Raw genomic sequence first — 13121 nt, forward strand, 5'->3', positions numbered from 1 at the left:
AAATGTAACTACTCTCAAATTCATAGACAGAGCTATGGATGCAAGGACTGACCATCCATGATATCAAACTTATTGTTCTAACCATGTTTTGAGGCTGTATAGTGTTTGTTTACATTTATTTTGTTTACAAACACTGAAGTAAAACAAGGTATATTTGGGGTTCTGATTGGGTACTACAGTTGAACTAAGCTCATGAGGCATTTATATTCTTCAAGAATCAATGGGTACATATCATTCATTTATAAGTAAAACATTTTGATGTAATAACCGGATATTGCCCCTTTAAGCACTTAAACCCCCTGATTTACTCACACACATACACACTGACTTCATTTGAGCTAATAGATTGTGTCATAGGCAACGTAACAAAAACATAGGTGAAGAAATAGTTATTGGCGGGAGGGGCAGGTACTTTCCTACCACAGGGGCAGATTTGACTCATTCTGTTTACAGAAGTATATCTGTTGAGCCACCGTTAACTTTTGGCAATAAAAAAGAAGATATTTGCGTTCCAGCAATGCCGCGAAAAAAGAGAAGCCATGCCCATCATAAAAAGTCACAGGGGGTGAGTTTTCCGTTTAAAATTCTTGTTGCAGGTTAGGCTACTTTTTCAGTCAACTTTTTAAAATAAAGAGACCTAGACCTAGAGGTGGCCATAACTGTGCAATCGACAAAGCAACGTTCCAACATATGCATGTGTTTAGATGTCCGAAGAGTAAGCGCAAGTTTTGCCTCAATTGGCGTCATCTAACTCGTAGCCAGGTAGAGGTCATTGTTACAAAAACTAACTTTGAGAAACGATTGGCTGATATCCTTATGGAAAAGGGAATAGGCTATATTACAAGAATTTGGCTTTGTTTGAGGCTTTTTTTTTTTTTTTTAAACGTGCTTTTGCATTACGCACGAATTGCGCAACCCAAAACACGTATTATGGTTTTGGATGAAAGGCTATGAATACAGTTTAACACTCGACTGTCAATTGGTTATTCGGAAACGATAGACTCATCGGTTAAACTTATCTAAAAAGACAAAGCTATATGCCGTAGAATAGAAACCTAGCAGTCTCTTGACATCACCACAACCGCCCCATATAGACACTTCGTTTAGGGTAAACACTTCGTTATCAGTCAACTGTAACATTGTTTGAACATAAGGGAGTGGTTATGTTCCCGAAACGCATGGGAAATAATTCTGCTTAAAAAAAGACACGGGAAACAGGATAAACTAGAGGCTACACATGTTCGGACAGAGGTATCCGTAGGCTACAGTCGATTCTTCTCATCTTAACTGCTTCTCACCGTTTTTCCCATGGCGTATGCTGCCTATTCAATGAGCCTTGTGAGTACATGGCTATTAGCCAACTATTTGTCATTCAACGTCAAAATTAACATAACATCCTTCAGGCAGTAATATATCTGGGCATGTGTATCTCCATCTGAGGCAGCATTATTTTAGACACTTAAAATAGTTCCACTGTTGGAAACAAAACAGCCATTCCAACTATTGTCTTGGTAAAGTTGATGTATTAGTTTACAATGAGTAGTCGAATACACAAGAAGCCTATTGATGTGAAATAAAGGACATGTTATGTAGCATAAAAAAGGGTTGGGACACATTTCTTGGCAGGCTAGAACATTATTTAGTAGGGTGTGTGACTGTTTAAACATTAGATATGATAAAATACACATTCAGCTGCTGGCACCATTGCTTGGACTTTCAGAGGTATGGAGAGACATTGGTGTTGATCACTTGATTACCTTTAACTCTTATTTGGATAAAACATTACAGCATATCCAGTCTCTGAACATCTCCTGAGTGTGCAAGTTCAAGTTGAGACAGATTCATTATTTGTTATTTACATATTCACTTGCATATATTGGCACATAAGGAGATAATTTGTGTTAATAAAGGTTAAATTAAAAAAATATTTGTGACACCAATATGGCAGTTACATACCACCATCTGAATTTTGATTGAACGTTTTACAGTGTAATTTGACAGGGCTATGTTAGTTGGCTTGAAGTTGGTTGTTATGACAGGTAAATGTCACTCTTAGAATATAATAAATGGGTATAATAATAATAACAATAATAATATTAATAATAAATGGCATTTTGCAGATGCATTTATCCGAAGAGACTTAGTCATGCATACATAGATTTTTCGTACGGGTGGCCCCAGCAGGAATCAAACCGACGATCCTGGCTTTCAAAGAAAATGGAGCATCACTTCATTGGCTTCACAACAATTATGGCTTTACTGAAAGTTAGGGACTTTACTGTAATATCCAAAACAATGCTAGTAACCTATCAGACAACAATAGGTGGAGATGACCACTTCCTTCCCAGACCCAGGTGGTTTTCTGTGGCTGTAACGGAGTGCTCGGGTAGATAGCCAACAACAACAGCAGACCTTAGAACTGCCTTTCTAACCGTGCAGTTAGTTATTGGATTTCAATTTGAATTTCAACAATCTTCATTGAATTGGAATTTAATTGGAATTAAACTGTTTGGACTGTTTGAATGGAATTGTAAAAACATTTAATCTGTGAAATTCAATTGAATTCAATATTTGTACAATTCCCAGTTAATAGAATTAATGCAGTTAGTATCAAAAATGTACTTCAGGGATTTGTTTTAAATAATTTCAACTTGTATTTATATATTTCCAGTATAGCTTTCTGAACAGGGACATGTGTGTGTCTTTTGCAGCAGAGAACAGCTCCTAGTACCACACTTGGAGAGCAGCAGGTGGATGACAGGCCCTATAATACTCAAGCTGCTGCAGCCTCTAAGGCTCAGGTAAGACCCTTCTAAACAATGTTCACATCATGGTGCGGATACACATGCCAATTACCACTGTTAGTGCAGATGTGGTGCACTCAACTACACTAATGTGATGAATAACTGACTGAGAACTAAAGACCTACAGTGTCGTGAAAAAGTTGTCACGCGGAGCGGAACAGGTGAACCCAAGAGCAGACTCAGACGAGGAGACTGGGATGAGGTAACCAAGGTATTTATTGAAACACAGGGCGAAGATTGAGTGCAGGCCAGGGGAAGCTTAGGCGGGTTGCCAGAAACCAGGTGCGGAGGCTGAGGCTGGAGCGAGAGGTGTTGGACCACGGTAAGCAGGTCCGGAGTGGAATCCAAGGGAGCGTAGAGTGGGGAATCCAGGACAGAGTAGCAGGACTGACGAGAAGTCGGACTGGAGACCGGGACCAGAGTCAGAGCGGGCAGAACTGTAGCAGAGCAGAAAACAGCATCAGGCAAGGGAAACCACACACACACACACACACACACACACACACACACACACACACACACACACACACACACACACACACACACACAGAGTGAGAGAGAGTACTGGGGGAGTGGCGGCAGGTCAAGGAGACACAGGATGAGCAGTAGAGGGCATTGTAGGAGCAGATGTGACAGGACAGTGAAGCATTTTTTGTTCTTTTGGCTGTAAACTTATGGGACCAAATACTTAATTTTTTACTACTTTAATACACATAAATTAATTTGTCCCAATACTTTTGCTCCTCTAAAATGGCGGACCATGAACAAAAAGTGCAACAAATTTGAAGTTTTGGAATGGTTTAGTCAAAGACCAGACCTAATCCTGATTGAGATGTTGTGGCAGGACTTGAAACAAGTATTTCATGCTTGAAAACTCACAACTATCACTGAGTTAAAGCAGTTCTGCATGGATGAGTCAGACAAAATCCTCCACAGCGACGTGAAAGACTGATCAACAACTACAGGAAGCGTTTGGTTGGAGCTAAACGTGGCACAACCAGTTATTGAGTGTAAGGGGGCAATTACTTTTTCACACAGGGGCATTGGGTGTTGCATAACTTTGTTTATGAAATAAATGAAATAATTATGCAATTGTTGTGTTATTTGTTCACTCAGGTTCCCTTTATATTAGGTTTTGGTTGAAGATCTGAATTTCAGTATCAAAAATATGCAAAAGTAGAGAAAATTAGAAAAGGGGCAAATACTTTTTAGCCTGGTAGTCAACAGGCAGACTTTAACTCTGGAGACTTTATCGCCCTCGAGTGGGGTAAAGAGGCATGTGCTCAGTTACAGGAATGAGTGGGGCAACAGGTGGTCATGCAGGCTGCTAATTTCACCATCCACTTGACTGGATCCCTTTCTTTAGCCATCTCAGTGATTTGGTTTCACAAGGCTCTCTGGGACTTTGTTGTTTTGGTTGTTACTTCTGTAAAAGTTGTTAGTCTAAAGCTGTTATCAAAAACTATTATACTGAACACAAATATAAACGCAACATGCAACAATTTTAAAGATTTTGTTGAGTTACAGTTCATATAAGGAAATCAGTCAATCTAAATAAATAAATTGGGCCCTAATCTATGGATTTCACATGAATGGGCATGGGCCAGGCCATGGGTAGGCCTGGGAGGGCATAGGACAACCCACTGGGGAGCTAGGCCCAGCCAATCAGAATTAGTTTCCCCTACAAAAGGGTTTATTACAGACATAAATACTCCTGTATACATCTGTATTCATTTCTAGCTGAAGGGACTTAAGAGGGGACCTGGGGACTTATGACATAGCGTTTGGCAGTGGTTCCAGGTCTGGTGACACGAGCAGTATGGGACTGTGATGAATGACATGTATCTAAATATAGTGAGGAGCCCCACTTCACCCGGGACTCCAGTTACACAGACAGAAACACACAGCCCAGGCCAAGGGAACACAGCCCAGTACAGATGTAGGGTATTAATTTGATCACTCTTTTGTCACAGATAGTTTTCTGCGCATCAGGAAATTCAAATGAGCTTGAAAACCTACAGTTTTCTTTCCGTGCAGGGGCAGTCGAGTCACTCGGATCAGTGCCAGCTGGTAAAAAAAAGCACAAGACAGATTATTAATACATGTTCTACTGCTATTGCTGGCCAATCGGTCATGTTTCAGCAACATTCCAATCAACACAAATGCATCCATACACATTAACATGTGGCGTTTTATATAGCTAAATAACACAAGATAGATAATGGTGTCCACTACGACATACAGGTGTCAAGTGTATCCAAAATGCAGCCGTACAGCAGGCTACACCTAAACTATAGCCTACCGTAGCCTATCAAAACAAATTACACACAGGCCTATAATATCAGATGTAAGATAAGATGACATTGAGAATAGTGAGGTAGCCTACAGAATGGAGCGCAATGCCGCATGAAAGAGTTGCTTTGAAAAATAACAAAATTGACTTGACCTAGTTCCACATTTTAAATATGGACAGTACAGGGATATTTTACCCCCGATCTTGATAAGAAATGACCATACCAGACACTTTTATTTTAAAGACAGTTGTATTTAATGGATAGAATATATAGGAAACAAATAAAATAATAACAGTAGGCTTCACCAACATAGTTTCATTCATACAATGTGTTGGGTAAATTGCCACAGTAGATTTGCCCTGGTAAACAAGGAAATACTTTATTTATATTGTAAGGAATGCTTGTCAAATAGATAAATCATCCTTAGTCTGTTCCAAAATAACTAACTTGTTCCGATGATAATACCAACCAGAGGGCGAACATATCTTGAAAGACTTTTGATGCAAGCAAGACTAACACCGACAGCATCTTGTAGGGATCAGTAATGAGGTGACCAATGATGTTTGCAATTGAGATCAGCTGTGCCGGTGAATTTATCACGTATTGATGGTTTAACAAGACATCAGCTGGCGTTATTCTAGTGCCATCGATGGTTGCAATATCCCCTTTGTTATTAGATCATATCCCAATTCATTCTGTAGGCCAGCCATTAGCCTATCCATTGTCAAACAATGAAAGGTGTGAAAAACAATAATCGGCTACTGTTTGTGATTCCCTGGCCGAGTTGATAAGCTGATTTGGGCAATCAGGTGATTGACTGCTGTACTTTCAGTTTGATGCCGGCATTTGATGTCATCCTTGTGGAATGAAAGCCTGTATTATGAGGCTTTAATAATGCATTTTATAAAGCTGTCAAGATATTTGTGCATTTGAGCTTATCCAAAAACCATTTTGTTGATCTTAGATTGGAACCCATGTCGACTCTGGCATATGTGTGTGCACTGAGGCCACCAATAATGTATTCTGCTTATTGCTTGCCTTAAACATATACTGAAAAGAAATATAAACGCAGCATGTAAAGTGTTAGTCCCATTTTCATGAGCTGAAATAAAAGATCCCAGAAATATTCCATACGCACAAAAAGCATATTTCACTGAAATCTGAAGCTGATTAAACAGCATGATCACTACACAGGTGCACCTTGTGCTGGGGACAATAAAAATCACACAACACAATGTCACAGATGTCTCAAGTTTTGAGGGAGCGTGCAATTGGCATGCAGCCTGCAGGAATGTCCAACAGGGCTGTTGGCAGAGAATTTAATGTTCATTTCTTTTTCATAAGCCGTCTCCAACGTCATTTTAGAGAATTTGGCAGTACATCCACTAGCCTCACAACCACAGACCACATGTAACTAAGCCAGTCCAGGACGTCCACATCTGGCTTTTTCAAGTGTGTGAACGTCTGAGAAGGGGGTGGGGGGTGGGGCTGATTGATATTTCTGTCTGTAATAAAGCCCTTTTGTGGGGAAAAACAAATTCTGATTGGCTGGGCCTGGCTCCCCAGTGGGTGGACCTGGCTCCCAAGTGGATGGGCCTATGCCCTCCCAGACCTACCCATGGCTGCACCCCTGTGAAATCCATAGATTAGGGCCAAATTCATTTATTTTCTATTGACTGATTTCCCTGTAACTCAGTAAAATCTTCGAAATTGTTGCATGTTGTGTTTACATTTTTGTTCAGTATATAAAACAATAATAGAAAAATGCATCTACCCCCTACAAATATGTCAATTTATTATAATCCACATGAGAATTCACACGAGACGGGCAATAGCCTGCATGTAGCCTACATAGGCTACTTGAACTGACGCCCCAGTGGACTTTCTGTCTAAGGTACAATGTAGGAAGCTACGGTACTACATTGTATACAAACACCGCTTCCAACTGCCCCATGGCGGCAATTCAAAATATTTATTCAGATATTCAAGTCCTCCTGCTGCAGGATTATTTTCCTCCTGCGACAAAATGCGTCAAATTGAGAACCGACATCTGTGCTCTCATGAGATGGTTGAACCTGTCACGCCCTGATCTGCTTCACCTGTTCTTGTGATTGTCTCCACCCCCTCCAGGTGTCGCTTATTTTCCCCAGTATATTTATCCCTGTTTCCTGTCTCTCTGTGCTGGTTCGTCTTGTATGTTTTCAAGTCAACCAGTGTGTTTTCCTGTGCTCCTGGTTTCTATTTTCTTTTTCTTGTCTTCCTGGTTTTGACCCTTGCCTGTTTTTTCTGGACTTCGTACCTGCCTGCCTGACCCTTCTGCCTGCCCTGACATCGAGCCTGTCTGCCACTCTTGACCTCTCTGACACAGAATCTGGTTTTGACCTTTTGCCTGTCCACGACCATTCTCTTGCCTACTCCTTTTGGATTATAAATAAACTACAAAGACCCTAACCATCTGCCTCCTGTGTCTGCATCTGGGTCTCGCCTTGTGCCCTTAGTACGAACTGGCCATGACAGACCCAGCAGACTTGGACCAGCTCCGCCATGCTGTCTCACTATTGGGAGACACGAGGAGCTGTTACAGGACCTTCTGGAAGGGCTCCTTCCTTCACGGAACGCCATGACCAAGGGTTTAGGGAGATTATGGAGAAAATCAGGGCGTTAGCTCAGAGGCTGCCTGCTACCTCTGAGAAAGCCCAACCACCCAGTAATTTCTTTTCCCTATTAGTGGTGAGCTTGTACAGCCTACCCCGGCTCCCCGAGAACCCCGCTTACCACCTCCGGAGCGATATTCTGGAGATCCTGGTACCTGCTGGGGTTTTCTTGCTCAGTGCTCTCATATTTTTGAGCTACAGCCATCTTCGTTTCCTTCAGCCCGATCTAAGATAGCGTCTGTTATTACACTAATGTCGGGAAGGACGCTCTCCTGGGTTACGGCAGTTTGGGAGCAACAATCCGCCATTTGTTGTCATCTAGAGAATTTCATGGCAGAAGTGAGGAAGGTATCCGGGAGAGAGGCGGCCAGTGAACTTCTTGTATTACGTCAACTCCCGTAGCGTGGCAGACTACGCAGTTGATTTTCACACGTTGGCCGTCGAAAGTGCCTGGAATCCGGAGTCTCTTTTCCATACCTTTCTTCACGGACTATCTGAGGTGGTGAAAGATGTGCTAGCTGCTCGGAACTACCAGTGGACCTCAATTCCCTCATTGCCCTCACCATTAGAATTGATGGACGCCTAAGGGAACGCAGGAGTGAGAGGTCTGGTCTCGGGCACACTATCAAATCAATCAATCAATCAATCAAATCAATCAATCAATCAATCAATCAAATTTATTTTTATATAGCCCTTCGTACATCAGCTGATATCTCAAAGTGCTGTACAGAAACCCAGCCTAAAACCCCAAACAGCAAGCAAAGCATGTGAAAGAAGCACGGTGGCTAGGAAAAACTCCCTAGGAAAAACTCCCTAGAAAGGCCAAAAACCTAGGAAGAAACCTAGAGAGGAACCAGGCTATGAGGGGTGGCCAGTCCTCTTCTGGCTGTGCAGGGTGGATATTATAACAGAACATGGTCAAGATGTTAAAATGTTCATAAATGACCAGCATGGTCAAATAATAATAATCATAGTAGTTGTCGAGGGTGCAACAAGCACGTCCGGTGAACAGGTCAGGGTTCCATAGCCGCAGGCAGAACAGTTGAAACTGGAGCAGCAGCACGGCCAGGTGGACTGGGGACAGCAAGGAGTCATCATACCAGGTAGTCCTGAGGCATGGTCCTAGGGCTCAGGTCCTCCGAGAGAAAGACAGAAAGAGAGAAAGAGAGAATTAGAGAGAGCATATTTAAATTCACACAGGACACCAGATAAGACAAGAGAAATACTCCAGATGTAACAGACTGACCCTAGCCCCCCGACACATAAACTACTGCAGCATAAATACTGGAGGCTGAGACAGGAGGGATCAGAAGACACTGTGGCCCCATCCGATGATACCCCCGGACAGGGCCAAACAGGCAGGATATAACCCCACCCACTTTGCCAAAGCACAGCCCCCACACCACTAGAGGGATGTCTCCAACCACCAACTTACCGTCCTAAGACAAGGCCGAGTATAGCCCACAACGATCTCCGCCATGGCACAACCCAAGGGGGGGGCGCCAACCCAGACAGGAAGACCACGTCAGTGACTCAACCCACTCAAGTGACGCACTGTCACGTCCTGGCCAGTATATAAGGTTAATTGTTTTGTAGTTTGGTCAGGGCGTGGCAGGGGGTATTTGTTTTATGTGGTTCGGGGTGTTGTGTTTGTGTAAAGGGTGTTTGATTTAGTATTTCCGGGTTTTGGTTTATGTTTAGTTAATTCTATGGTTAGTCTAGTGTGTGTGTTTCTATGTTTGGTTGATTGGGGTTGGGACTCTCAGTTGAAGGCAGGTGTTGTCTATCTGCCTTTGATTGAGAGTCCCATATATTAGGGTGTGTTTGTATGTGTTATTTGTGGGTGATTGTTCTGTGCTTAGCCGTGTGCCTAGTCAGACTGTTATTGTCGTTCGTTCGTTTTTCGTGTTTGTTATTTTGTATGTTCATTTTGAGAGTAATTAAAAATCAAGATGAGCATTCACGTACCTGCTGCGTTTTGGTCTTCCATTTCTACCAATGACAACCGTGACACGCACCCCTCCCATGGACGGCATGGAAGAACACCAGTAAGCCAGTGACTCAGCCCCTGTAAAAGGGTTAGAGGCAGAGAATCCCAGTGGAAAGAGGGGAACCGGCAAGGCAGAGACAGCAAGGGCGGTTCGTTGCTCCAGCCTTTCCGTTCACCTTCACACTCCTGGGCCAGACTATACTTAATCATAGGACCTACTGAAGAGATAAGTCTTCAGTAAAGACTTAAAGGTTGAGACTGAGTCTGCGTCTCTCACATGGGTAGGCAGACCATTCCATAAAAATGGAGCTCTATAGGAGAAAGCCCTACCTCCAGCCGTTTGCTTAGAAATTCTAGGGACAACTAGTTAATCCGCAGTGGCTCGCTCACCTCTGAGGGAACCCGGAAATCCCCGAGGATGGGTGTTTCCGAGAGGATCCGAAGCCACCCAAGCTCCCTCGAGAATCATCGATGACGGTTGAGTCGGATACACCAGAACCTATGCAACTGAGAAGAGCTAGATTATCGCCTAGGGAACATTCACGTAGGCTAAGCTCCAGTCTGTGCTGCGGGGCATTTCATTGCTACCTGTCCAGTGAGGAGACCTAGACCATTAGTAGGTACAAGTACTCTGGTGAGTAAGACTGGGAATTCCCTAATTCCTATTTGGAATATTGCAGCCAAGCGCATTAACTCTAGGCAGACCTGGTGGGCTCTGTTATTCACTAGGTTTAATTGCACCATCTCCTACAGCCCAGGGTTAAAAAATGTGAAGGCGGACACACTTTCCCGTCTGTACAGTTCCGCTGCCACACCCTCGGAATCAGAGACCAATCTCCCTGCCTCATGTTTGGCGGCTGCGTATTGAGGCTCTGTTTCGCAAAGCACAACATTCCCAGCCGGACTCTGGGGAGGCCTGACTAACCGGATGTTCGTTCCTGATTTGGTCCCAAGTCCTGGAATGTGCTCACTCCTCCAGGCTTACCTGTCATCCTGGTGCTCGTCGTACCCTGGCTTTTCTCCGACAGCACTTCTGGGGGCCCACCATGGCTCCTGATGTCTCAGCCTGTGTCGCCGCATGTATGGTGTGTGCCCAAAGCAAGACTCCGCGGCACGCTCCGTCTGGTCTCCGTCAGCCACTTCCTCTTCCTCATTGCCCCTGGTCCCATATTTCCCTGGATTTTGTCACTGGGCTTCCTCTGTCAGTCTGTACGTGTATTTAGTTGTCATGCTAGTGAGGGCCGAGAATCCACTCTCACATAGGTACGTGGTTGCAAAGGGGATCAGTGTCTTAACAGTGCGATTTACCAAGGCAGGATACTCTGAGCGGAGCCCAATCTGGCAGTGGCTTCTGATAAAATTTTCACAGAGCCGCTTGTTGCAATTTCAATGAGGCTCTCTTGTTCAGATATCGGTAAGTGGATTGGAGGCAGGGCATGAAAGGGATAACAAATCCAGTTGTTTGTGTCATCCGTTTTGGGAAAGTACCTGCGTAATTGCACACAACTCACTAAGGTGCTTCGCTTTATCATATTTGACATTGTCTGTAAGGTTGAGTTCATTTGCACACAAAAAAATCATACAATGATGGAAAGACCTGTGTGATGTCCTTGTTAATGCAGACAGAGAAGAGCTCCAACTTCTTAATCATAGCCTCAATTTTGTTCCACACATTGAATATAGTTGCGGAGAGTCCCTGTAATCCTATATTCGGATCATTCAGGCGAGAAAAAACATCACCCAGATAGGCCAGTCGTATGAGAAACTCGTCATCATGCAAGCAGTCAGACAAGTGAAAATCATGGTCAGTAAAAAAAAAAAGTAGGCTCGTCTCTCAATTAAAAAAAACGTGCCAATACTTTGCCACTTGATAACCAGCGCACTTCTGTATGTTGTAAAAGCGTTATGTGGTCACTGCCCATATTGCATAGTGCAGAAAATACACGAGAGTTCAGGGGCCTTGCTTTAACAAAGTTAAACATTTTCACTGTAGTGTCCAAAACGTCTTTCAAGCTGTCAGGCATTCCCTTGGCAGCAAGAGCCTCTCGGTGGATTTGCTTGCACGCGTTACCACTCCACTATGTCTCCTTGTCTTGGTTTTTGCACCATCAGTACAGATACCAACATGAGCAGCAGCTACGTTTGACTACATACAGACCGTTAGTGGAATTCCCGCGAAAGAGTAAAGGTTAATGTAATTGGATGTTAATTATTTGACTAGGCTACCTGTATTTGACATTGTCTTGTTATTTCGCTGAACACTAGATGGTTTAATTTTATTTTTGGCAGTGAAATGAGGCTACTCAGGCAAGAAAAAAACTCACCCAAATGTATAGCCCCGTTGGAAAATATAAATGGACTGTTTGAAAATGTGAAGATTTATTTTTATTTTTTAAATGTTAGAGCTGCAATCTGACTTTGTTGCCGTACAGAAAGCCCTGGTTGGTTTAGAAGTTGTACTTAATGCGGGCAAGACTAAATACATGTTGTTCTGTAATTCTTGCAAAAATGTTTCTGATGGACTACATATTTATTCATTGGATGGTTCTCCCATCGATTGGGTTCCCGCCTATAAATATCTTGGCATTTGGATTGACAAAGATTTTATGTAAAAAATAAAATACAGCTGAGCTAGTTAATAAGCTAAGAATTAAAGTGGGGATTTTTTTTTAAAGAGATCTTGTCTGTCCCTAAATAGCAGGAAGCAAAATTCCTGCTAGTTCTTGACTATAGTGACACCATTTATCAGATTGCAGCAGCCTTAAACCTTTGGAATCCATCTGCCATAGCGCCCTTCACTTTATCACAGGTGACAATTTTAATACTCAACACTGCATCCTGTATTAAAAGGTTGGCTGGTCCTCATTAAAGTCCCGTAGATCACTTCATTATTCCCTTTTTGTTTACAGAGCTCTACTACACAAGCTTCCGACTTACCTAACTTCTCTGTTAAGATATAAAAGATACCAAACCCGTTCACAAGGTTGGTTAACTCTTGAAGTTCCTCGGGTCTCCACTGAACTAGGTAAATCCGTTTTAAAGCACCTCATTTCTGGAACCAACTAAAAAATACATGTTCTGGTACCACTCTGACCATTTAAAATATAGATTGGGGACCTTCTGATTGAGGAATGTAATTTTTTTCGTTGAATATTTATGTTGTGGTGTATTTTAATTGTTTTTATATTGTATTTGTTTTTACATTTTGTATAAGAAATTGTGTAGGCAAGGCTCCCTTGTGAAAGAGACCCTGGTCTCAATGGTGACTCCCTGCTTAAATAAAGGGAAAATAAAGTAAAAACAAAACAGGTTCCAGAATGTCTTTGTTGTTCCCCTAGGTGCAACAGCTGGTTTTACAGGCTTGGTGATCTTACACAAC

At 42.7% G+C, this 13121-nt stretch overlaps 1 protein-coding gene across 5 annotated transcripts in view; it reads left to right on the top strand.

Annotated features, from left to right (window-relative positions):
- The first annotated feature begins 337 nt into the window (after positions 1-337).
- The window catches only part of LOC101448033 (uncharacterized), a 79281-nt gene continuing 66497 nt past the window's right edge, over positions 338-13121 (top strand). For 3 of the 5 annotated variants that reach the window (XM_014167465.3, XM_082967648.1, XM_045705036.2), the window contains exons 1-2: positions 338-565; positions 2712-2801. In XM_014167465.3, coding sequence (XP_014022940.3) covers positions 518-565; positions 2712-2801 — 138 coding nt within the window. In that variant the 5' untranslated portion in view covers positions 338-517. Of the gene's footprint in view, positions 566-1196; positions 1339-2711; positions 2802-13121 lie in introns of those variants that run through there. The other 2 variants (XM_014167467.3, XM_082967649.1) reach the window with 2 other exon arrangements.

The sequence above is a fragment of the Salmo salar genome, chromosome 22 (genome assembly GCF_965601325.2).
Source record: "Salmo salar chromosome 22, fSalSal1, whole genome shotgun sequence".
In the NCBI taxonomy this organism is placed as follows: Eukaryota; Metazoa; Chordata; class Actinopteri; order Salmoniformes; family Salmonidae; genus Salmo; species Salmo salar.